This window comes from Puma concolor, chromosome C1 (assembly GCF_028749965.1).
Source record: "Puma concolor isolate L17-30 chromosome C1, mPumCon1.1.hap2, whole genome shotgun sequence".
Taxonomy (NCBI): domain Eukaryota; kingdom Metazoa; phylum Chordata; class Mammalia; order Carnivora; family Felidae; genus Puma; species Puma concolor.
This window is the reverse complement of record NC_141674.1, coordinates 17,726,332-17,750,476: the sequence shown is the minus strand read 5'-3', so window position 1 is coordinate 17,750,476 and position 24,145 is coordinate 17,726,332. Positions and strand designations below refer to the sequence as shown.

Below are 24,145 nucleotides of genomic sequence, written 5' to 3'. Positions count from 1 at the left end.
ATTAAGCACTTATCAGATATATGATTTTCAAATATTTTGTCCCATTTTGTGGGTTATTATTTCATTCTTGATGGTATTCTTTGATGCACAAAAGTGATGAAGTCCAATTTCTCTGTTTTTCCTTTTGCTGCCTATGATTTTGGTGCCATACTCAAGAAATCATTGCCAACTCAAATGTCATGAAGCTTTTCCTCTATGTTTTCTTCAAAGAGTTTTGTAGTTTTAGCTCTTACGTGTAGATTTTTGATCCATTTTGAGTTACTTTTGTATATGGTGTGAAGTAAGGGTCCAATTTCGTTCTTTCCGATGTGGATATCCAATTTTCCCAGCATCATTTATTGAAAAGACTGTCCTTTTCCCCACTGAATGATCTTGGCATCCTTGTTGAAAATTATATGACCATATATACAAGGGTTTCTTTCTTGGTTCTCTATTCTATTCTACTGATCTATATGTCTTCCTTTATGCCAGTACCACACTGTTTTTATTAATATAGTAAGTTTTGAAATCAGAAAGTGTCAGTCTTCCAACTTGTGCTTTTTTTTTCCAATATTGTTTTGGCTATTCGGGGCCCCTGGAGGTTCCACATGAATTTTAGGATGAATGTTTCTATTTCTTCAAAAAACATCATTGAGATTTTAATAGGGATTGCACAGAATCTGCAGATCACTTTGGATAATACTGACATCTTAACAATATTGTCTTCCAATTCATGTACATGAGATACCTTTCCATCTATTTCCGTCTTCTTTAATTTCAGGAATTGTTTACAGTTTGTTCATAGTTTTCAGTGCATAATTCCTGAAAGTCAAAAATAAATATGTCATAACAGTCATGAAAATCATAAATAAATATTTTATTTTATTTTATTTTTTAAATTTTTTTTAACGTTTTATTTATTTTTGAGACAGACAGAGACAGAGCATGAACGGGGGAGGGTCAGAGAGGGAGGGAGACACAGAATATGAAACAAGCTCTGGGCTCTGAGCAGTCAGCACAGAGCCCGACGCAGGGCTCGAACTCATGGACAGTGAGATCGTGACCTGAGCCGAAGTCGGATGCTTAACCAACTGAGCCACCCAGGCGCCCCTAAATAAATATTTTAAAATAAATTAAATGCCGTGCTAGTATTTTGAGGTCTGATTCTGTCCGTTAGCTGCAGGTTTGGTGCTGAGGAAATTTTTGGTACTATGGAAGCATAACAGAACACTTATCAGGTCATGTTCTTTCCCTAGCTAAAATCTGAGCCCCCTGATGGCAGGGACAGTGCCTTCTCTGACTCCCGTAGGACTGCCAGTTAATGCATTTACCAGCTGGATACCACCCACCCAGTAGCCACAGTGACTTTTCACTAAATGGAAATTTGATCATCTCTCTCTGCTTAAAACCCATCATATGCATTGTTATTAGGATAGCTGTTAATGTGTTCTCCAAAGCCAGTGGTATGGTCCCTGTCAATCTCTCCCATCTTAGTAGAAAGTCCCATCCTTGCTCTGCGGTCATTCCGGCCTTCTTATCTCTCTAAAACAGTGTTTTTCAAACATTTCTAAATTACAGCCTACAGTAAGAAATTTAATTTACATTGTAACCTAGTTGACATATGTAAGAACAAACAAAAGATTTGCAAAGCAGTACTTAGCTTTACTACTATTTTCTCCAATTTTTTCTATTTTTTAAAAAAGTTGGCACCTGCTAGATTAACGTTATGACCCATTAATGGGGTACAACATGCATTTTGGAAAACACTGCTCTAAGCATTCAATTTCTTTGCCCCAGGGCCTTTGCATATGGTTTGCTCTCTGGAAAGTTTTTCTTGTGTCCTCTTTACCTGGATACATCTTACTCATTCTCAAGGTATGAAATCAAAGGATGTTTCATGCTCACGCGCACTCTGTCTCTCTCACTGACTGCCTGCATTTGAGTCCAGGAGGTCGTGATGAAAGAGTTAATACGTGCAAAGAACTCAGACCTGAGCATGGCAAATAGTAATGCTTCATCTTATCACTTTCCACTCGGAACTGGAAGGGTATTCGTGATTACTGCTAAAGGTAGTAATTATGCAACTATTTATGTGATTATTAATGTCTTCCTACAGCTCCCAGACTCCAAACCCCTTGATTAATTTTTGTTCATCTTTATAGTCCTAGCCTCACTTCGCCATGGCAAGTAGAAGGCACTCAGAAAACGTAATGGATAAGGAACAGCAGGCCAGAAGAAAGAAAAACAAACTAGAAACAGGGTCAGCTGAGGGTGTCATTCCGCCGCACCCGAAGCCCCGCCCCAAAGGCAGGGGCACGCCCACCTGGCGGCTGGCGGTCACGTGAGACTCAGCCGAGGTCCGCGGGGGAAGCTGGGCCAAGATGGCGACAATGAGGAAGGTCCTGCCGCGGAGACTGATGGTTTTGGCGTCTCTCCGGGCTGTAAGTGCCCCGGCCCGCCGAGGGGTGGCCCTGAAGGCACCGTGACGGTCGGGTTCGGGGCCCTGGCCCGTGGCGGCTGCTCTTGGAGAGCCGAAGCCGGACAGCTCCTCAGGCCACCGTCGGAAGGAGGGCCTTGGAGTCATGGATCCTCTTTGTCCCGCCCAAAGCCCTTGAGGGGCACAGGGAAACTGAGGCCCGGAGATAGGGAACGATTTGCCCGGGTCATGGAGATCTGGGCCTCTTCCCGGCGACCCTAGCACCTCGTCCCTCCGAGCTTCCGACCTTGCCAGGCTTCTCAGTAGCGAAAATCACGAATACCCTTCCAGTTCCGAGCGGAGAAAGCAAGGCCCTCGCCCTCCCTCCGCCGGCGTTGCCAGCTCTGGTTGCATTTGGGGACGCTTGGAGAGCCATCCTAGCGTGCCAAGTAGGACTGGGATCGCGTAAGACTATTTGTGATTCCCTTGGAATCGTACTTTGGGCATATTCGAGCCTGATGTTCCTGCTCAGTGAGTGGAGGGAAAGTGTCGGAGACCTAGTTGAATAAGGGGTTGAATAAATTGTTTTGGTTAGAGTTAGAGCTCTGGTGCCCAGTGGTTCTGCCCCTTTCTAAATTGAGTGACAATTATTTACTCTCTAAACCTCCGTTTTCTCGTCTATAACTTGGGTAAACATTACCTCAGGGTTCTTTGGAGTGGAAGGAAAATGTAGGTAAAGCATTTGACATTGTTTTAGGTCATAGTAAGGGATAAGTCAGTTGTGTTATTTTTGCCTTAGATTGTTTAGGAAGAGTTAGAAGAGTAAGGTGGGGAAAATGACACTGTCTTGGCAGTGGGCCCCTGGGAAAACCACTCTAATGTCTGCTAGGCCACCCATCCCTACCAATTATTAATGTGTAAGTAGTGATGGTACTTCCAACTTGAAAAATAAAATTAAATGAGATGGTGGGTATCAACGTGCTGTGAAAAAAAATTCCTGGTGTGATGACGTGGTGGTAATAGGCCCTTCGTGGGGTTACTAGCATAGGGTTGATAGCAGAAGCAGATGGTTCAAGGTCAGACTTCTTCACTTGCTAGCTGTGTGATTTTGGCTAATCTTTCTGAGGCTGCTTCTTCCTGTACGGAGTTGAGATGATGATAGTCCCTGCCATGGAGGTACTCAATGCGGTACTGATCCTGGAGTTAGCGTTGGACTTTAGTTGTTATTAACTGTTGGTATCGGTATGCTGTAGCTCGGGAGGCTCGGCCCAGGACTTCTGTGGTTAGAGGAGATCATCTCTGGGCAGAGCTGTACGGAGGGAATGAACTGGGTGATTAATCAAGACAAGTAGAAGACTTGGGGGGGGGGGGGTGGAGACAGAAAAGTGGCAAAGAGCCAATGTGGCCTAGGGGTTAAGAGCAAGCGTTGTACGTCTACATTGCCAGGGTCAGATATCGATCAGTGGGTCAGCTAACCATATGACCTTGGGAGACTTATTTAATCTCTGGGCTTCACATTTTTCACAGGAAAAAGGAGATTGTAATAGGCCGACCTAATGAGGTTCAGAGGATGGTATGGGTTAATGTGTAAAAGGCTCTGATGAGTGCCTGGCAAATATTAAATGCTTAATAAATGTGAATTATTATTTTATTATGTGAAGAGTTGTTATGGGGAAGGAAGTGGAATTGAGTCTGTTCTTTTCTAATAAAAGGACATTGGAAGCGGGTCTTGCGTGATTTCAACAACATCCAGCAGTTATTTGCCAAACCCGTATATGTCCCAGGGCCTTGGAAATACGGCAATGGATAAAGCAAAGTCCCTGCCTCATGCAGCTTACATTCCAATGGGATCAATTTAGGGCAATGGACTAGCATAGGCTGAACATCCCTGTTGTAGTGGCATTCAACTTGCAGAGACCTTCCAACCTAGCCTATTGACTTCATGAAATTCAATGGCTCATCGCCTTAGTCTCTGACTAAAAGCAAGGCCAGTTCAGGTGAGTTGTTCAAGTTCTAGCTGATTCATAGCAGGGAATGTTTCTTTCCTTAAGGGTTTCAGGAGTTGGCGATCCTCAGCAGATTACCCAATGCACTTCTCTCCCGCGGCCTCATTGCAGTATGTTTATCCAGATTAATTATGGTAACATGAAGTGAATTTGAAGAGTTGTATTAAGAAGAACAGAGGAGAGGGGCGCCTGGGTGGCTCAGTCGGTTGAGCGTCCGACTTCAGCTCAGGTCACGATCTCACGGTTTGTGAGTTCGAGCCCCACGTCAGGCTCTGGGCTGATGGCTCAGAGCCTGGAGCCTGCTTCTGATTCTGTGTCTCCCTCTCTCTCTGCCCCTTTCCCATTCATGCTCTGTCTCTCTCTGTCTCAAAAATAAATAAACATTAAAAAAAATTAAAAAAAAAAAAAGAACAGAGGAGAGAGGGGAGAAAAGCCTCGTATTACTTGGTGGTAAGGAGAGGAAGATTTGGGGCAGACTTTAAATGGAGGAGACTCAAGGACTTTTTTTAATGTGTTCAGCTGTTGGTGTCCTCTCCCCTCAAGCCCCTTCCTTGTTATCACCCAGCCTATGACTAACAGAACAAGTCCTCCTCTATCCCCCAACCCCACGAAGTCTAAGACTAACTACTCCCCATACCTAGTAATTGCCCTCCTCTGGGGCAGCTATGCCCCTTCATGCATTTATTTGTTGTTTCAGTAACTTTTTAATGAGTGCCTGCTTTGTGTGCCAAGCACAGTGCCAAACACAAGGGATGGAGTGGAGGTCGAGACCGAGCCTCATAGAGCTTATATTCTACTGGGGGAAACATTGAGTAGGCATTATTTGCAGTGCTCTGAAGGAATTACTGTTTTGATACGGAAAATGATGAGGGTGAGGGGATTGGCAGCTTTACAAAGAGTGGTCAGAAGAGGCTCATCTGGCTGAAAGGTGAGAAGGAGCCAGATGTGGACGAGCATTCTGGGCAGAGGGAACAGTAACCCTCGAGGCCCTGCTGTGGGAGGAAGGCCATTGGGACTGCAGTGTAGGTACCCCGCTGGGGAAGGTGGGACAGTAGAAACAAGTAATGAGTTCACTGGGATTAGCAGGAGCCAAATGATAACCTTCTAGCCCACGGTGAGTGGGGTCAGGGGATGAGTCAAGTTTCTGGCTTAAGCAGTAGAATGTATGTGATGATTTTTACTGAGAAAGCGTGAAGTCAGATGGGGCTTCAGGAGAATTTAAACAGTTCTGTTTGGGGACTTCTAAGTTTAGGAGGGGCAAATAGGTTTGTGTAAGAAACAACCTAAATGCTCCGCTGACAGACAGTTGGAAATGGACTTTTACTAGGAGCATGAATCTCTTGCCCATTCCTCAGTGAAACATTTTTGTTCTTTTTGTTCTCAATTCCAAAATGAACCAAATGTGAGAAATATTTACTGTTCAGTGAGAAATACTGCTTCTTGTCTCAGTGAAGGTGGATCCATTCTTTTAAATCTGTCCCCCTGGGGACTTGGGACAATCTCCTCTGGTTACTTTTTGTTTCCTCTTTTAAACCAAAGGTCAGCACCTCTTCTGCGGATACTTTCCCAAAGCAAGTGAAAATTGTGGAAGTTGGTGCCCGAGACGGACTACAAAATGAAAAGGTAAAGATGGAAATCATCCAAAAGAGGTTTTTCAAGCAGTAAGAGTGCCCTGTGGTGGGCACAGCCGGGACGGACAGAGCTATGCAAGACACGATTGTCCCAGCCAAAGTCCAGGAGGCCGGGCAGGCACCTGTGACGGTAAAGCAATCTAAATTGGTGGAGCGACAGGTGTGGTGTCCCCAGGGGGAACATCTCAAGGCCCAGTGGGGCAGACCGCAGGAGAGTAGAGTGAAGGTGAGAGCATGCCTTTTATCCAGCAATTCCATGCAAGGGGACTTATTCAAAGGAAGTCATGAAGGCCACATGCAAAGATTTAGCCTTAGACATGTTCCTTCCAACCCCCTTGTAACAACAGGACAGTTGGAAACCACCTAAATGCTCAGTGTGGGGAATGTTAGATCAAGTACTTAAATGACTTCATAAAATGGATTATGAAGTTGTTACTAATATAGGTGTATATTAAGTGACTCAAGCTGATGGTAAGATAATATGTATATTCTTTAATCTTACACTTTTACGTAAGAAACAAAAAAGTTTATATGTGTGTGGGAACATCTACCTAGAAAAGAGTCTAGAACTGTCCTGTCCAGTACAACTTTCTGTGAAGATGGAAACGTCGTAGATGTGAGCTGTGCTGGACATGTGGCTATCGAGCACTTGAAATGTGGCTAACGTGGGGTGCTGTGGTGGCTCAGTCAGTTAAGCGTCCGAGTTTGGCTCAGGTCATGATCTCATGGTTCGTGAGTTCACGACCCGCATCGGGCTGTCTGCTGTCAGCACAGAGCTTGCTTCAGATCCTCTGTCCCCCTCTCTCTTGGCCCCTCCCTTGCTCACACATGTGCCCCCACTCTCTCTCTCTCAAAAATAAGTAAACATTGAGAAGAAAGAAAGAAAGAAAGAAAGAAAGAAAGAAAGAAAGAAAGAAAGAAAGAAAGAAAGAAAGAAGAAAAGAAAGAAAAAACAAGTGACTAGTGTGACTGGAGAACTGAAAGTTTGTTTTTATGTAACTTAAATTAATGTCAATTTAAATAATCACATATAGCTAGTGTTTAATGTATTGGATTACATGGATCTAGAAAGCTACATTATCAGGGTGTTACCGTTGTCATCTCTGGGAGATTTTAAGGATGGTTTTCTTCTGGTTTTGGCATGTTTTTTGAAATAATCATGTATTATTTTTTCAATCAGAAATGTCTTTTTTTCCTTCTTTCTTCCTTTCCTTTCTTTCTCTTTCTTTCTTTCTTCTTTTTGAAAAGCCAAGTTTTAATAGTGAGAGCTTATTTCTGACAATAAACTGTAAGCTCTGTGAGGGCAGAATCATTTCTGTTCTGCTCACTGCTGTATCCCTAGCACCTAGCACAATCCCCGGAACGTGGAGGGCTCTTAAAAATTACGGAATGAATTAAGGTAAAGCAATGGGAGAGAAATTAGGGGGTTGGGGTGGACGGGCCTGGTGAGAAGGACTGAGTTCTTGGATTTTTTACCTAAACCTGTAAGTACTAAGGAGCCACAGAAGGCTTTTGAGCAGGAGAGTGGAACAATAGAGACTGTTTTAGAAGGATTCCATGTGGGATGAATTGGTAGAGTGAGACCATGCCGTAATATACATGGGAGAATGATAGTGGGTTTGGAAAGGGGGAGCCATAGAACCTAGTGGAGCAAGTAGGCGTGGTGGGGGAGGGAAAGAAAGAAGCAGTAGGCTGACCATGTGAGGATGAGGCCCTGAGCCAGTTGGGAGGTGGAAAAGGGGGCAGTGTGATGCTTTAGGGGCCCCATCTCCTAGGACCCAGAGAGTTAGTCATCTCTGCCCTTTCGAGCCATCGCACATTGATCTCAATTTGTTTATGATGGGTTCATAAATTAACAGTTAAGAAAAAGCCTTTAAGGCAGAAAAATTATCATTTCCATGTAAGTATTTACACCTTTTCAGGCGAGAAGTTGCCTCCACTGCAAAATGCTATCTGTAGAACTTGAAGATGTACCCCACCTACTGGCAAGGATTACGTGTGAATTCATTCATGCTTAGAAGTTGAGATAGTGAAGTGCTTGCTTTAAGCAGAGTTTTGAACTAACGGGCACTGCATTTTGAGACCACTGTATTCCCAGCTTTGCTAACCTGTCTTTTCTGGTGTTTCTGTCTCCTCTACAGAATATTGTGCCTACTCCTACAAAAATCAAGCTGATAGACATGCTTTCTGAAGCAGGACTCCCTGTTATAGAAGCCACCAGCTTTGTGTCCCCCAAGTGGGTTCCCCAGGTGAGCCCCAGCCCTCAGTAACAGGCATTTCTCAGATGAAAGAGGTGTAAAGTTTTGCATTTGCCCTGAAAGTAGGTAGAAGTTGGGAACAGAGGTCTCCTGATCTCTGGCTTGGTCTCAGGTGACTTCTAGTAGCATGGTGCAGCACAGGAACATAAGGAGGAGGCTTGCCCCTTCCTTGCTTGGGGATCTTGGTGAGGTCTTCCCCTCTCCAGGTTGAGGGTGACCTCTCAGGTCTCTTCTGGCTCTGGAAGTCTAGAATTTCTAGACCTGTCTAGAGATGTGGTGTCTGTGTTTGTAAAAGGGAAGGACAACTGCTGCTTCACAGAAACAGTCAAGTGGGAAGAAAGATCCTGTTTACCTGAGTAGTAAATAACAGAGTATGTTCTCATTAAATGGCTGGTAGCGTCATTGCTGCTTTTCCTGCTTATGTAAAGCTGACAGTATTAGCCATATGGAGAAATTGGGGGAATTACCTGCACCGAGGAGCCTTCTGGCCCATCAGTGCAAAACAAATAGTAAAGCACTGGGAAGACGCGGCTCTGCAAAAGGACTTCTTTTCCAGGGGTTCTGGACAACAGAGACCTTGTGATAAAAACGCTTTCTGTACCTGAGCTCTCTGCCTGCCTTTGGCAGTGACCTGGCATTGTCTCCTTTGGCTCCCAGATGGCTGACAATGTTGAAGTCTTGAAGGGCATCCAGAAATTTCCTGGCATCAACTACCCAGTCCTGACCCCGAATATCAAAGGCTTCCAGGCAGCGGTAAGAGACTAGCTTGATGGCGGGGGCCTCTGAAATGAGATAGACAGCATCGGTCCCTGTCTTGTCCCTGAGCCCCAGTTCCTGTTGTGGGATGTCTGTCTGAAGGGCTTTCTCCAGTAACGATGAGCACTGTCAGACAGACCGGGCCCTGCCACCCCCAGCTCTCTGATCTTGACCGGCTACTTAATCTCTCTGAGCCTCAGGTTCGGCCTGTAAAATAGGGCTAATCATAGTTACCTGATGCTGGGAGGATTTCAGAGGATAGAATGCACCTATATTGCTTAGCAAAAGCCTGGTAGAAGGTAAGTGCTTAATAAATGTTAGCTCTTGTTAATACACGTTTCCTCTTTAGAGAAAGGGAACCGTGCTCCCCGCAGTGGTTGCTCGTATCTGCTAACTTTCTTACAAGTTAGGACAAAAGCATCATTGGGGATGTTGATTCTGAATTTAGGCAGAAAACTGTCCTTCAGGGTGATTTGCAGGGTGGTGATGGCAGTGATAGTGTTGGCCTTTGGGGGAAGGCCACGGGTGGTGGTGGGTTTTTTTTTTAAGCTTTTAATTCTCTATTTTTGAGAGAGAGAGAGTGCAAGCAGGGGAGGAGCAGAGAGAAGGACAGAATCTCAAGTAGGCTCCGTGTTGCCAGCGCAGAGCCTGATACGAGGCTCGAACTCACAAAACTGCGAGATCATGACATGAGCCGAAATCAAGAGGCAGAAGCTTAACCGACTGAGCCACCCAGGCACCCCAGGTGGTGGTGTCTTTTTAAATGAAGATCTAATTCACAGTGTCAATTTCCTAGGGCTACCATAAGAGAATACCAAAAGCTAGGCAGCTTAAAACAGCAGAAATGTATTCTCCACAGCTCTGGAGGCCAAAAGTGTGAAATCAAGGTGTTAATAGGGTTGGTTCCTTCTGAGGACTGGGAGGACAACTCTGTTCTCTCTGCCTCCGTCTTCACCGGCCATTTCCTCTGTGTGTGTCTTCACATGGCCTCCGTCTTAGAAGGACACCAGTCCTATTGAAGTAGGGACCAGGATGACTTCATTTTAACTGATAACTTTTTTTTTTAATTTTTTTTAATGTTTATTTATTTTTGAAGGAGAGAGAGACAGAGTGTGAGGGGTGGCGGGGGGAGACAGAGAGAGAGGGAGACACAGAATCCGAAGCAGGCTCCAGGCTCTGAGCTGTCAGCACAAAGCCCGACGCGGGGCTCGAACCCCCAAACCGCGAGATCATGACCTGAACTGAAGTCGGGTGCTCAGCCGACTGAGCCACCCAGGCGCCCCTTAACTGATTACTTATACACCCACCCTTTTCCCAAATAAAACCACGTTCTGAGGTACTAGGGATTAGGACTTCTATAAATCTTTTGTGGGGGGACACAATTCAACCCATAATATTCATATATTATAAAATTTGCCATAAGACCAGAGTGTTTGCCACGCTGGTGTTCCTCGAAGGGAAAAAGGCTAAAAGGAGCTCACCCGGCTCTTGGCAGGTTGCTGCTGGAGCCAAGGAAGTGAGCATCTTTGGAGCTGCCTCGGAGCAGTTCACTAAGAAGAACACCAACTGCTCCATTGATGAGAGTTTACAGCGCTCTGATGAAATCTTGAGGGCGGCTCGGGCCGCTGGTATCCCTGTGCGCGGGTGAGTGAGACCACATCAGTGCCTTTCCCTCGGCACCATTCTGGAATGGGGCCAGCCTCTTGACTCCACACCCTCCTCCCCACAAACTCCTTATCCTGGGTGCAGGCAGCCCACACTCCACACCTAGCCATCTTTCCTCAAGTAGATGTGGTCAGAAGAAATCCTGGCAAGTGCTTTCTCCAAACCTGGTTTTGTGGGCAGGTCACCAGAGGAATCCATCAGGACAGGACACTAACTGGGGTTTGCGGAGGCCAGATTAATCCTGGCTCCACCACCCTCTCCTCTCACATGTCGGAAGAATCCCCTCGGCCTCTAGGTCTCCAACCTCATATGTATTTTTTTAAGTTTATTTATTTTGAGAGAGAGAGCATGTGTGCGCACACAAGTAGGGGAGGGGCAGAGAGCAGGAAAGAGACAATCCTAGGCAGGCTCCTCACCATTAATGCAGAGCCCGACGTGGGGCTTGAACTCATGAACCATGAGATCATGACCTGTGCTGAAGTTGGACGTTTAACCAGCTGAGCCACCCAGGCATCCCTCCAATATCGCATCTTTTTTTTTTTTTTAAATGTTTGTTTATTTTTGAGAGAGACACAGAGTGTGAGCGGGGAGGGGCAGAGAAAGAAGGAGACACAGACACTGAAACAGGCTCCACGCTCTGAGCTGTCAGCACAGAACTGTGCTGTGAGATCATGACCTGAGCTGGTCAGACGCTTAACTGACTGAGCCACCCAGGCGCCCCAACATCACATGTTTAACGGCAGGAGTGCCAGGCACTGTCCATGTGTTATCTAACTGACCTCACAGTCACTCAGCAAGGAAGATTGTCCCTACTTCCACATGACAAAACTGGCTCAGGAAGGCTGGGGAGTACTATGAGGTCACATAACTGTCCACACTGCAGCCAGAGTGTTCTTTCAGAAGCGATCACCTCACTCCCTGGTTAAAACCTTTCAGTGACTCCCAACCCTGGACTTCTCAGCAGGCTTACAAGACCCTGTCTCTCTCTGCAACGTCATTGTTCACTTCCCCGTCCAGCCCTACTTCCTCTGTATGCTGCATTCCAGTCCAACTGCGGCTTCTTTCCTTGTGTCACATGCTCCCACTGTCTGGCCTCTGGGCCTTTCCATGTGCTTTCCATACACTGAACTCTCTTGCTCCTACGTCCTAACTCCTGCTCACCCTTCACATCCCCTCTGGGAAGCCATTTCCTCCAGGAAACTTTCTCTGTCCCCCCTACTGGAGTTAGTGCCCCTCATCCAGGCTCCCATGGCCCCCCAGACATCCTCTGACATAACATTTAGCTGCGTGTTAGCTTCTCCCCGCCTCCCACCCCCGCTAGACTATGCTCCCCGTGAGGGCAGAGCCCACATCCTGAAGTCCCTGGTGGGCTCCCTCCCACAGCCCAGGGCCAGCGCTCGGGGGTGCTCAGGAAGGAAAGGGTGGATGGGTGGATGGGTGAATGGGGAAGCAGGGCCTCGTGGGGTTTGCCTGACTCCAAGCTTGTGCTCTTTCCCCAGCATATCTTGTCTCTTCGCCTTGCTTGGCAGTGATTGGAGAACAAGGCGGACAATGGAATTGGGAAAATGCACTGAGATCTTTGAGGCAGAAACTGTTTATCCAGCAAACATTTGTTATGCCTCTAACATGCAGAAAAGTGTGCTAGACTCTAAGGTTTTAGTGGAGCCTTAGCTCCAACAGGGCAGGTGGGAACGGAAGCCCACCAAGGTCCAGAGGCCCAGCCTCCTTCCCACAGCTTGCAAGTCGCCATGATCAGGCCTGTGCCCACCTCTCCAGCCACAGGCTGCCCTTTGCCCCTTGCTCTGTGAGCCCTGGCTGTTTTGTCCTTTGTTCTGTGTCTTGAACACCCCCATTCCTCCATCTTGGGGCCTCCACACCGCTCTTCTCTCTGTCTGGAATGCTCTTCCAGCAGCTCTCCTGCCCCACCCCCAGCTCCCACATCGCGGGCCCCAGAGGTCCACCCCCCCTTCCCCCCGGGCCACCCAGGCTGCCATGGACCGCCTGTAGCTGCTCCTGTCACTTTCCCCGTTCTTCCCCTCAACAGCAGTCACTCAGAGATGATCGCATCCACCCCTTGGGTTGCCCTTTTATTGGCTCTCTCCCTAACTGGAAACAAACTCCGTGAGGGTAGGGACCTTGGCGTCTTGCTCACCACATGACCCAGGGCCTGGCACTTAGTGGGCAACTCAGTAGATATCAGTTGAGTAAATGAGTGTATGAATCCTCGAGCAGCTCACCGGAGCAGCTGATCCTCGGCCTTCAGGCCAGCCCAGCCCTTCTGTTCCTACTTGGGTTTCATCTGTGCTTGGCCCCCTCCTGTGAGTAGGGGCCCGCATACCCTGTGGCTCCGGGACCTGTCATACTGCCCTCTCCCGGCTTCTCCCGGCTGTTCTCTGGCTTCTCTCCTCAGGCCTAAGCAGCCCCAACTTCCCGAACAGCGCCTTTTAGTCCCCTCCCTGCCCTGGCTCTCCACTGCCCCCTCCTGGCGTGACACGGCATGACCATTCTGACTCCACATCCTTGAATTCGCCTTTCACCCAGACGTTTGACCTGCCCCACTCCAGGGATGTATGTGAAACAGCAACCCTCGACCCTGCGTCAGCTCTGCTGGCCAAGGAGCTCAGGGGAACTGACACCATACCTCCCCTGTCCTCCCACAGGTATGTCTCCTGTGTGCTTGGATGCCCCTATGAAGGGAAGATCTCCCCGGCTAAAGTAGCTGAGGTGTGTGTGTGTATCGGGGCGGGGGTTTTCTGAGGGTCGTCTCCCTTGCCTGCCCCTGGGGTTCTCCTCACCACCCTTTCCTGGTGGGTCACTGATGTCCTTCATTCCCCCAGCTCCTTCCTTCATTCCCCCTGGGAGCACAGCCCAGCACTTGCTCCTGGAGGCCCGCCTCCCAGTGCAGCTTGGATTCTCTCAAGCCCCCACCTTCTGCCCCAGTCTGGTCAGTGGACTGGTGATAATTGAGGTGATCTGTGGCGAGGCTCCTCCCCTGGGGTGCCTGCGGTTCCTTGCCGCGTCCCTGGCGTCCTCTGAGCAGTAACCAAGTCAGCACTGAGAAGAGCACGGTGTGGGAATTGAGTCTGAGCCACCCAAGAGCTTACGCCCCTTAGCCCTCAAAGTCACCCCGAAAATTTGGTCGTGTTAGTGTTACTCCATTTTTCAGGCGAGGAAACGAAGACTAAACGACTTGCCGCACAGGTTGTAGATGGCGCAGCTGGGTCTCAGCCCCACTTTGTTTACCTCAGCCCCACCTGCTGTGCCCCCACTTGCGTGGGGAGCGTCGGGCGCAGGTGCCTGCTGAGGGTGGCGGCTGCACGCCGCGTCTCGGCCGCTGGTCCCGCCAGTCCTCACCGCAGCCCACAAAGGCTCGTCGCCGTTTCTCAGAAGCAGAAAAGGAAGCTCCGAGAGGGTCAGCCTTTCGCCGGCGCCCCCAGCCAGGGAGTGGGCAAACTGGGACAGCCACCAGTGTCCGTCACGCCAGAGCCTGCTCCTTCGCTGCGGCCTCCGTCCCCACGGGTCGTCCTCGGCCTGCTGCCCGGGCGGCGGGGGCTCGCCCTTCCATCCCCCTGGTGCACCTCGGCCGAGCGTCCGCTGCGTCCCCTGCGTCCCCGGCCCTGTCATCCCCTCCGCCTTCTCTGCAGTGCAGGGTGGGGCAGCGTCTCCTCAAGCGGGACACACGCTGCCCTGGATTTTCGGTGGTTTTAGGGATTTGCAAATGGGCTTCTAAAAGTTTAAACAGTTGTGTACTTCTATTAACAGTATATAACTAGCACCTCAGACCCACGAGGTGACAGATCTTGCTGAGGATAAAGTTACGTGACAGGAACCCATGGTCCTGGGTCCAGTGTTTGGCTGTGGCACAGGGTGTGGAGGTCGGAAGTGAAGGACCGAAGTCTGAGGCACGGCGGGGAAGAAGGCACAGGGTCACAGCCCCGGGGTTGCTCCAGCGGCTGGCCCTGCTCCCTCACGTCTCAGCAACCTAATGAGGAGAAAGGTTATTGTCACTGCCATTCAGAAAGTCGTAAGGGGCCTATGATGCGACAGGAATTTAGTGTTTCGGACGTGGAGATGTTCCACATAGGCCAAGAATCCCTGCGTCTGAAGTCTTGGGCCCCGGACCTGGAGAATCCAGTGTCCTCCGAGTACTGCTTGCTTGCTTCCCCAGATCACCAAGAAGATGTACTCCATGGGCTGCTACGAGATCTCCCTGGGGGACACCATCGGCGTGGGCACCCCTGGGATCATGAAGGACATGCTGTCCGCTGTCATGTATGAGGTGCCCGTGGCTGCCCTGGCCGTCCACTGCCATGACACCTATGGCCAGGCCCTGGCCAACACCTTGATGGCCCTGCAGGTAATCAGGGCATGTCCTGGGAGAAAGACCTGTGTCCATTCTCCTAAAGGGCATAGTGGCAGGCCAGCTAGGTTCATGTATTCTTTCAATAAGCTCTCACTGATTACCTGTGTGCCGGGCCCTTGCCCGGCCACCGTGGACACAGACATGTGACCCTTGCCTAAAAGGGCCTTAGGGGAGGCAGCCAAGGGAGTTTTGTGGTAGCCTTCGTGCATTATGACAGATCACAGGAAGAGAGGAAGCACAAGGCTGAGGAAGGCCTCCATCCCAGCCAGGAAGGCCAGAGAGGATTTGCCAGAAGAGGCTTGAATGAGGCTCGGAGGCTGTGAAGAGGTGAGCAGTTGAAAAGGGAAGTGAAAAGCTGACTAGGCAGCCCTCCACTGTAAGGCTGAGGGGGTTCAGGGAGGACGTGTGCGCTGGCCCGGGGAGTGTGCACAGGGCTGTCGGGGAGCACACGAGGAGACTGGAAGTAAGGGTGGGCAGAGGTCACTCCGCTGGAGCCTTGCGTGCTGTTCCCTGAAGATTGAACCGAGGCCTCAGGCTGGGTTTCCCTTGAGGTTTGCTTCTTGTCGGCTGGCCCAGAAGGATTCCCTGGACTGGCCAGCCCTAGAAGGAGAGTTCTGAGTGCCTGACTGCAAGCTACCTTGCCTTCACATTGGTCAAGGTCTGACCTATTTCTTTATGTTAGCTAAAGCAATCCTGGGCCATCTTTGGGTTTTTTTTTGTTTTTTTTTTCCTTTGTTTCTCCTTTCTTTTTCTTCTTCCCCCCCCCCCCCCCCCCTTATCTCCTAGAAGCTCACGTCTCTAAGCTACATGACTCTGTAACTTTCTGGGTCTGTTTTCTCCACTGTGGGTATCCAGGTTAAGGTCTGGGAGGTTTGAGGAGAGAGAAAGGGGCAAGTGGGCAGTACTGACTCAGGGCTGTGGGATCAGGCCTTCTGGGGCTAGAGGTCCAACTTGAAGTGAGAACAGCCTTGGGCAGGGAAGGAGGGGTGGATAAATGAATCACAGTAAACAACAGGGGTCTGAAATCTCAGCAGTGGGAGGTACTTCCTTTAGGTCTGTGTCCAGGAAGAGCATGAGGAGACCTTTCAGGGTGAGGAGTCCAGCATGAAAGGAACCAGGGATGAAACCCCAGGTAGAGGAAACAGTGTCCACAAAAAAGATTCATACTGTTCCATGAACTAGGAGGAGGAACAGTAACAGAATTTTTAGCCAAAGGAAAGAATAACTCTCAGTGGAATTTCAGCCAGCAGTTGATTGGGAGGTTTGCAAAGACTGGCTTTGTAGGGCCCTGGTCCCCACAATGACAGCCATGTTTCAACCCCTTGTGTTTCCAGATGGGAGTGAGTGTTGTGGACGCCTCCGTGGCAGGACTTGGAGGCTGTCCTTATGCACAGGGGGCATCAGGAAACTTGGCCACTGAGGACCTTGTCTACATGCTGTCTGGCTTGGGCATTCACACGGTAAGCACGCCTGCCCCCTGGTGGTGACAACCCTGAACTGACTAGAACTCTCCCTGAAGCCAGAGGACAGAAGCTGATAGTTTTTAGGTTTTTTTTTGTTTTTCTTTTTGGGTTTTTTTTTGGGGGGGGGGGGTGGTGGTAGGGAGGGCACTTAAGAGGGCAAGGCTTTCAGGGGGTTAGGGATGTTTTATTGTACTTTTTTTTTCCAATATAAGTTTTATTTATTTTGAGAGAGAGTGCACATGAGCAGGGGAGGGGCAGAGAGAGAGGGACAGACAGAATCCCAAGCAGGCTCTGTGTTGTCAGCGTGGAGGCCAGTGTGGGACTTGAACCCATGAACCATGAGATCACTACCTGAGCCAAAGCCAAGAGTCAGAAACTTAACCGACTGAGCCACCCAGGAACACCTATTGTATGTTTTTGAGGTAGCAGAGTGTGGTTGATGGAGGCCACAAGGCCAGGCTCTCAGTTGGACAGGTCAGTTGGAGGAGGCACCAAGGTGTAGGGAAAGGGCCCTGAAAGGAGTCACATCCATTACCTGAGTCATTTCCCCCCAAACCTTTGTTTCACTCCGTGTAGAATGAGGGCAGAGGTAGCCAGCCCTTCCCGGGGCTCCATCAGAGTCAGTTAAGAGCCCTCAGTGGTGGGTTGGAAGCAGTACCACGTCTGAGCTTTGGGACCAGATAGAACTCGGTTTAAAACCTACTCCTGTCACTCACGGGCTGTGTGACCTGACAATTGTTTCACCTCCCTGGGCCTAAGAAATGGTGATGATAACAGCACCTGTCTCCTAGGGCTGTTAGGATTCGATGGGAAATGGGAGAATGTGCAGCCCAGGGCTGAGAGCATAGAATGCATCAGTGAATGAGAGTTACCGTGATGAACAGAGGTTTCCAGGGTGGCCCTCTGAGCTGGTGTTTTTGTCCTAGCTCTCCGCCTGTGGTCTTTATTACTTCAATATGGAGTTTTTGACCACTGCAGGCCAGGCCGGGTGCTGGGCGCTGGAGATGGGGTACCAAACAGGACTGACCAGATTCCTGCCCTGGTGGCAGCACTAGAAACCATTTCCACATACAAGGAGAGTCACAGGGATAACCCCCGATGGCACAAGGATACAGTCTTGTGGGCAGTCGGGGTCCCACCATAAGAGGAACAAGACCCGGTCTGTCTTTACCTTTACTTTCTCAATATCAGCTTTCTGTCCAGTCTGTTTTCCTGGGTGTTGGAAGGCAGGTCATGACATAGTGCATCGTCTCACTTGTTTCTCCAAGGGTGTGAACCTCCAGAAGCTCCTGGAAGCTGGGGCCTTTATCTGCCAAGCCTTGAACAGGAAAACCTGCTCCAAAGTGGCTCAGGCTGCCTGTAAACTCTGAGCCATTTTGCTGCCTCAAGCGCTGGGGACAATGTGGGAAAGAGGGGCACACGTGAATGATTCCGGACAGGGCACATGGAAATGGGAATGAAATTCACAGGAGCAGGCACCTCCGGGGGGGGGGGGGGGGGGGTTGTCTGCACATAGGGCTCCTGCAGAAGGGAGGCAGGAGGGCAGGAGCTGCTTGGCCTCAGGCCTCCTTGCCAGACCCAGGTGTGAGTGAGAAGCCTTGGGGGCTGTAGGTCTCCCTGCCCCATGAACCCGCCCCCCCCCCCCAGGAGCTGAATGCCTGGGGGTCCCCTGGAACCCATTCCCTGGTGCTCCGGCCTCATCTCTGGGTGAAATCTGTCAGCTAGCTACACTACACAGCTTGACCCTGTCATGGCCCTGGGGCCATCGCTGACTCTGTAGAGCAAAGGGGCGTGGAGTTTTTCCCCAAGCCGGCAGAGGGGGCGAGGGCTGAGCTTCTCTGGTGGCCACTGCCAACTCTGGCATCTCTGGAAAATCTCCACTCTGAGCATGATTTTCGAAAAGCGCTTATGTAATTAAAGGTTTAATGACACGAAGCGTTCAGGCATTCCGTTGTGCAGATGTGTGTACGAATGGGGGAGACTGGTGGGGAATAAACCACCTTTACAACATGGCATCCTGAGAGGAAAATGGAGACTTTGAGCTGGTTTACTGGCCTCTGGGTTTCCTCCGTTTCCCCACCCGGGCCCCAAATTCATAATGACTGGAAATCAGTGGCTTTGGGCTCGTTCAGGTCTGGCCAGAAACCCGCGGAGAGGTGGTTTCTGAGGCTCTTGGCCCTGAGAGCCGGGAGGCGCGGGTCCGGGCGCCTTGGGCTCCAGCTCCGGCGCTACCGTCGTCAGTCGTCCTTGCTGGACTCCAGGCCCAGGGCATTACGGGCTGGGCACGGCTTGTTTGCTCGGGTCGTCAGGACTTCTACGCACAGTGCCCCAGCCCTGCCCCTACTTTCAGCAGAAGCACGACACCGTCTTCTAGCCCACTGTGGCAGGCACGGTGCCGACGGACCGTCCCCAGTGGTCCGTGCGGGTGCTGAGCGCAGCGAGCACTGCGGCGTCCGCCCGAGCTTTCGATTGCCCTCCAGCTCTCTGGGTGGGTCTCGAACCAGACTTCCCAGAGCCCGCGGTCTCTGGGCGGCCGCCCCTTAGGGCCTGGGCTGCACGCCGTCGCTGGTTTCCCGCTAGGCTGGCTCGGAAGAACAGGCGGGGCACGTGCAGAGAGGCTGGCGAACGGGCGGTGAGCGGGGTGGGGGTGGTGGGAAGGGGGGGTGCCCCGCCTTCGGCCTGTGGCTCCCGCCGCGGAACAGCCGCCGGGCACCCGGAGCCGAGCTCCCCGGGCCAGGCCGCGCCTCCCCTCCGCCTTCCGACACCGGACCGGACCGCGCCGCGCAGGCGCCTAGATGTCGCGGCGCCCCTGGGCCTCCCGGCGCCCCGTAGTGCGCACTCCCCGGTGACACGTTTCCTTGGGGGCGTGGAGGGGGCGGGACCAGGTGGGCCGTCTGCTCTTAAAGGGACCCGGGCGCCGAGCGCGGGAGGCGGCGCCGCTGGAAGCAGCGCGGGGCGCGAGGTTCCGAACAGGTTCGCAAGGCGGATGCCGGTGGGGGGGTGTGGGGGGGGGAGGGCTAGAGGGCTCGCGAGGGGCCGGGTGGCCTGCGGGGAGCGAGGGTTGGTTTCAGGGGTCCGGGCCGCGTTCCGGGCAGAGCCCCGCTAGGGCGGGCTCGCCCGTGCCTGTGCCGCTCCCAGCTCCCGCCGCCTTGGCCGGGGCGGCCCGACTTCATTCATTCCCGACCCGGGAGCTCCGAGCTCGGCCCCCTCGGAGCCACGGCCCACATCCCAGCCCGACGCCCATCGCCTCCTCCCCTCCATTTTGCAGACTGGGAAAACCGAGGAGGCGACATCCGACCGAGGTCACTCCGTCGGTCCGGGGCGAGTTCGACCTCACCACCCTTCCTGCCTCCCGGGGCCCCTCCGCGACCACTTTTCGGGCTTCCGCGAGGCGGGGTGGGGGCGGGGGCGGTCTTGGCGTCGGGAGCAGAGTCCAGCGGGAAGCCATGGGGGGAAGGGTGAAGTGCGAGGTTGGCTGGCTGTGAACCTGGAGATCCGGATTCTAGGGCGGCTATAGTAGCTGTGTGTCCTCAGGCAAATTACTTGACCTCTCTGACCTTAGTATCCTTCTCGGTAAAGTGCCAGCACTAACACTTGCCTCATTAGGATGTTGGGGGAACACAGGGAGAAAAATGCAGAAGTGCCCGGTAGGAGCCCGCCACTCAGCAGGAGCGCAGTCAAGTGGGTGGGAGTGAATAAGGCCAGAGGGGGACTGAGGCAGCCAGGAGGAAGGCGGCTGCGGGCCAAGCCACACCGAATGAAAGGCCTCAGTGTCTGGGGTTCCCTACCCACTCCCCCTCTCTGCCCACAGAGTTTGTTCAGGGCGGAGGTGCACACCTGGCAGTGGAGTCGGGACCAGGGCCACGTCTACAGCGCCCGGCTCGGTGCCGCCTAAAGTTGGGTGGCATCCTTAGCTCCAAGCGGGCAGTGACCCAGCTGGCCCTGGCATGCATTGGTAGAGGCTGAGCCAGCCTGACTGACCTGGGGCGGGTGGGGCCCACTCCGGGACTGTGGTGCTGCAGCCCCAGAGTCGGGCTCCAGTGGGCCTGGCAAAGGACCCCACCCTGTGGCCAGTTGGTATATTTCCTGCTTCCTCCCAGCTGACTCTTGTGGGAGTCAGGGGAGCTGCCTGGAGCGGGAGGTATTAATCACTGGGCCACTTTACACCTAGTGATGGCAGAGAGACTGGGAAGGCCTGAATTTGAGCAGACAGAACCTCTTCCTGGGCTCTTGGGAGTCCCAGTGCTGCTGGCTGTGTGTCCTTCGGGCCAGGACTGTCTAGTCCCCAGACACCTTGGGGGCCTTAGGTTTCATCTTCTCAATCACCGGTAAATTGGGACCAGGATTGTGGTGCCCGTGCATCAGTCTCCCCACCTGTGCCACATTGTGGGCGTTTCAAATCACTCACGTAAGCCTCACAAGATTGCATCATGTTTGTAGTTATAAACTCCATTTTCTAAAGATGGAAACTGAGGCAGAGAGGATAAGTGATTTCCAAGGCCTGAGGCCAGAAAGAGATGATGTCCAGACCTGGACCAGGGCTGATTCCAGATCCACCCTATTAGCTGAGACACACTACTGCCTCCCTCGGACGTTAGGCGGGGGCCCTGAGTGGGCCATCTCGACCACCTCGGACACTGTGTTCTGCGCCAGGTGCGATGGCAGAGAAGGTGCTGGTGACAGGCGGCGCTGGCTACATCGGCAGCCACACGGTGCTGGAACTGCTGGAGGCCGGCTATTTGCCTGTGGTCATTGACAATTTCCATAATGCCATCCGTGGTGAGCACAGGGGTGGGGGGCTAGGGCTTTGGGCGGGGACGGAAGGAAAACCTTTTGTTCTACCTCCACCTACTAGGGGTGTGTGTGTGTGTGTGTGTGTGTGTGTGTGTGCGCGCGCGCACGCGCTAGTCCCTTGGGAACCCAGGACCCGTCTTCTCCTTTGACAGTCTCCATGTGTCCAACCAGGAAGGGGCTCCATGCCTGAGAGCCTACAGCGGGTTCAGGAGCTGACAGGCCGCTCTGTGGAGTTTGAGGAGATGGACATCTTGGACCAGGCAGCCCTACAGCGTCTCTTCAAGAAGGTCAGTGCTTGACAGGCAGGCAGGGGGCCCTGCCAAGGGCCAGGGCCTGTAAAGCCACCTCTGACCCTGGCTTTGCACCTACAGCATCACTTTATGGCAGTCATCCACTTTGCGGGTCTCAAGGCCGTGGGAGAGTCCGTGCAGAAGCCTCTGGATTATTACAGAGTTAACCTGACAGGAACCATTCAGCTTCTGGAGGTGAGACGTGTGGCAAGGACACAGACACCGGGAGGCCCCGGCCAGGCAGGCCACGCCAGACACGGTAGATGAGGGCCTGGGGGGCAGAGTCAGGCAGGGCCCAAGCTGTACCACCTTGGACACATGTCTGTTTTGACTTCTCCGCCTCAGTCTCCCCATCTATAAATGGGAGTGCCCGAACCTCAGCCCCTCTCACCTATAAAGGAGTAAGGGGGTGGGACTAAGTGCAGGGCAGAGGCCACTGACGCCTCTCCTCCGTGACCAGATCATGAGGGCCCACGGGGTGAAGAACCTGGTGTTCAGCAGCTCAGCTACCGTGTACGGGAATCCCCAGTACCTGCCCCTGGATGAGGCCCACCCCACAGGTGGCTGTACCAACCCCTATGGCAAGTCCAAGTTCTTCATCGAGGAAATGATCCGGGACCTGTGCCGGGCAGACAAGGTGAGGGTACCCCCTCCCCGCCCCAACACACACACACACACACACACACACACACGCACGCTTGACCCAGCCCTGGCTCCACTCATGGACTCAAGGTCTCCCGTGAACACCCCCAGCTAGAACTCTGGAAGCTGCAGCGGTTTGCCCAAAGTCCCAGCACGGAGTGGGTGGGCCTGACCCCCTGCTGCTTTCCGGGGATAGAGACTAGGCCTGGGGGCGGGGGAAGCAGCTAAAGAGCTCTGGATTCGGCTTGGGCACAGCATGCGCCTCCTTCCCCATCATCTGACCTGTGTCCCACAGACCTGGAACGCAGTGCTGCTGCGGTATTTCAACCCCATAGGCGCCCATGCCTCGGGCTGCATCGGTGAAGATCCCCAAGGCATCCCCAACAACCTCATGCCCTACGTCTCCCAGGTAAGGGAGAAGGGGAAGGTCAGGGGGTGGCCATAGGATTGAAGGGTACGACTGGTGCCAAAGGCCTGGAAAGAGCTGACCTGACCTCCACCCCAGGTGGCAATTGGGCGACGGGAGGCACTGAATGTCTTTGGCAATGACTATGACACAGAGGATGGCACAGGTGAGCCCAGGACCAGGAGGATCCAGGAGGGGGAGCCAGGGGGAGAGGGAGGTCCGACAGAGACTACACTTAACCCCCACACCCAACCACCTCCTCTGCAGGTGTCCGGGATTACATCCATGTCGTGGATCTGGCCAAGGGCCACATCGCGGCCTTGAGGAAGCTGAAGGAGCAGTGTGGCTGTCGGGTAGGGAGAAAAGGGAGAAGCGAATTTGGTGAGGGAGATGGGGTCCAGAGGGGTAGTTGGTCCACCCCCCTCCATAACCCGTTTTCCTCTCCTGGGCAGATCTATAACCTGGGCACGGGCACGGGCTACTCGGTGCTACAGATGGTCCAGGCCATGGAAAAGGCTTCCGGGCAGAAGGTAGGCCGGAACGTCACAGTGAGCCGGGCCCTTCCCACTAGCCTCCCTGACGGGGATCCCAGCGCCGCCCGGTTCCACCACCTGCCTTAGTGCTGTTAGCGCAGGGCGCCTGCACCTGCATTTCGGAGCCTGGTCGGCAGCGGGGCGGGAGACGCCAGGGCCGGCTCAGCCAATCTCCCGCTGCCCCTTCTCCTGCAGATCCCGTACAAGGTGGTGGCACGGCGGGAAGGCGACGTGGCTGCCTGTTATGCCAACCCCAGCCTGGCCCTCAAGGAGCTGGGCTGGACAGCAGCCTTAGGGCTGGACAGGATGTGTGAGTTTTAGCCCTAACCCCTGACCCTGGGTGCTGGCCTGACCCCCGAGGCCAGGAAGGCAGGCCTGGCCAGGCCCCGGAGGCCTATGGGACGAGGACAGGTCAGGGATGGTGGGGACAGGGGCTCGACCGGCTCAGGGGCTGGGAAGGGGCTGACTGGGCCTGGGCATGCCCACCCTGGGCTGCCTGAGGTGGCGGGAACCCCGCATTCCGACGTGGACCCTGACCCCACACCTCCCCCCATCACAGGTGAAGATCTGTGGCGCTGGCAGAAGCAGAATCCTTCCGGCTTTGGGGCGCAGGCCTGAGACCTTCTCCTGCCACTCACCAGTGAAGGAAAGAAACACCTGCTTGTTCTCCAGCCTCCGGTGGGAACCCAGGGGCCTCAGCCTCCCCTACCTCAAACCCCAGACGGGCCTGCTCAGCCCACCAGGCGGGGGGCCAAGGGTTCCACTGACCAGGAGTTGGGGGTCTCTCTTTTCCACGAACCCATCAGGACCACCAGAAGCAAATGTGGGAACGAGGGCCCAGACACAGGAACTAATTTATACTGCTCTGAAAGAGATTTCTAAAGTATTTAAAATAAAAGTTTTCTAACACTGGGGCAGATTCTTGCACATGATCACTCTCTAC

The 24,145-nt window shown here is 52.5% G+C and overlaps 2 protein-coding genes across 3 annotated transcripts; both read left to right on the top strand.

Annotated features, from left to right (window-relative positions):
* Positions 1 to 2,280: 2,280 nt before the first annotated feature.
* On the top strand, positions 2,281 to 18,474 carry HMGCL (3-hydroxy-3-methylglutaryl-CoA lyase). The gene is made up of 9 exons (XM_086716020.1): positions 2,281 to 2,420; positions 5,941 to 6,024; positions 8,174 to 8,281; positions 8,948 to 9,043; positions 10,542 to 10,690; positions 13,372 to 13,435; positions 14,880 to 15,068; positions 16,409 to 16,534; positions 17,806 to 18,474. The coding sequence occupies exons 1-9, from the start codon at positions 2,361 to 2,363 to the stop codon at positions 17,905 to 17,907; spliced, it is 978 nt and encodes a 325-aa protein (XP_086572146.1). The 5' UTR covers positions 2,281 to 2,360; the 3' UTR covers positions 17,908 to 18,474.
* A 918-nt stretch (positions 18,475 to 19,392) lies between these two features.
* GALE (UDP-galactose-4-epimerase) lies at positions 19,393 to 24,116 on the top strand. 2 transcript variants are annotated; one of them, XM_086716018.1, is made up of 11 exons: positions 19,393 to 19,510; positions 21,191 to 21,316; positions 21,503 to 21,618; positions 21,703 to 21,816; positions 22,082 to 22,258; positions 22,559 to 22,672; positions 22,769 to 22,835; positions 22,937 to 23,022; positions 23,122 to 23,199; positions 23,398 to 23,512; positions 23,762 to 24,116. In XM_086716018.1, the coding sequence occupies exons 2-11, from the start codon at positions 21,196 to 21,198 to the stop codon at positions 23,818 to 23,820; spliced, it is 1,047 nt and encodes a 348-aa protein (XP_086572144.1). In that variant the 5' UTR covers positions 19,393 to 19,510; positions 21,191 to 21,195; the 3' UTR covers positions 23,821 to 24,116. The 2 variants fall into 2 exon arrangements, with proteins under 2 accessions (XP_086572144.1, XP_086572145.1); XM_086716019.1 differs by lacking the exon at positions 19,393 to 19,510 and adding an exon at positions 19,568 to 19,839.
* Positions 24,117 to 24,145: the final 29 nt, after the last annotated feature.

What these genes read in the sequence shown, in the direction of transcription:
- HMGCL (XM_086716020.1), top strand. Translation starts at nt 2,361, where the DNA reads ATGGCGACAATGAGGAAGGTCCTGCCGCGGAGACTGATGGTTTTGGCG. An exon ending in TTTTGGCGTCTCTCCGGGCT is followed by an intron (nt 2,421 to 5,940) that starts GTAAGTGCCCCG and finishes TTTAAACCAAAG; the next exon opens with GTCAGCACCTCTTCTGCGGA. An exon ending in CCCCGGCTAAAGTAGCTGAG is followed by an intron (nt 13,436 to 14,879) that starts GTGTGTGTGTGT and finishes TTGCTTCCCCAG; the next exon opens with ATCACCAAGAAGATGTACTC.
- GALE (XM_086716018.1), top strand. Translation starts at nt 21,196, where the DNA reads ATGGCAGAGAAGGTGCTGGTGACAGGCGGCGCTGGCTACATCGGCAGC. An exon ending in TTTCCATAATGCCATCCGTG is followed by an intron (nt 21,317 to 21,502) that starts GTGAGCACAGGG and finishes GTGTCCAACCAG; the next exon opens with GAAGGGGCTCCATGCCTGAG. An exon ending in AGGAGCAGTGTGGCTGTCGG is followed by an intron (nt 23,023 to 23,121) that starts GTAGGGAGAAAA and finishes TCTCCTGGGCAG; the next exon opens with ATCTATAACCTGGGCACGGG.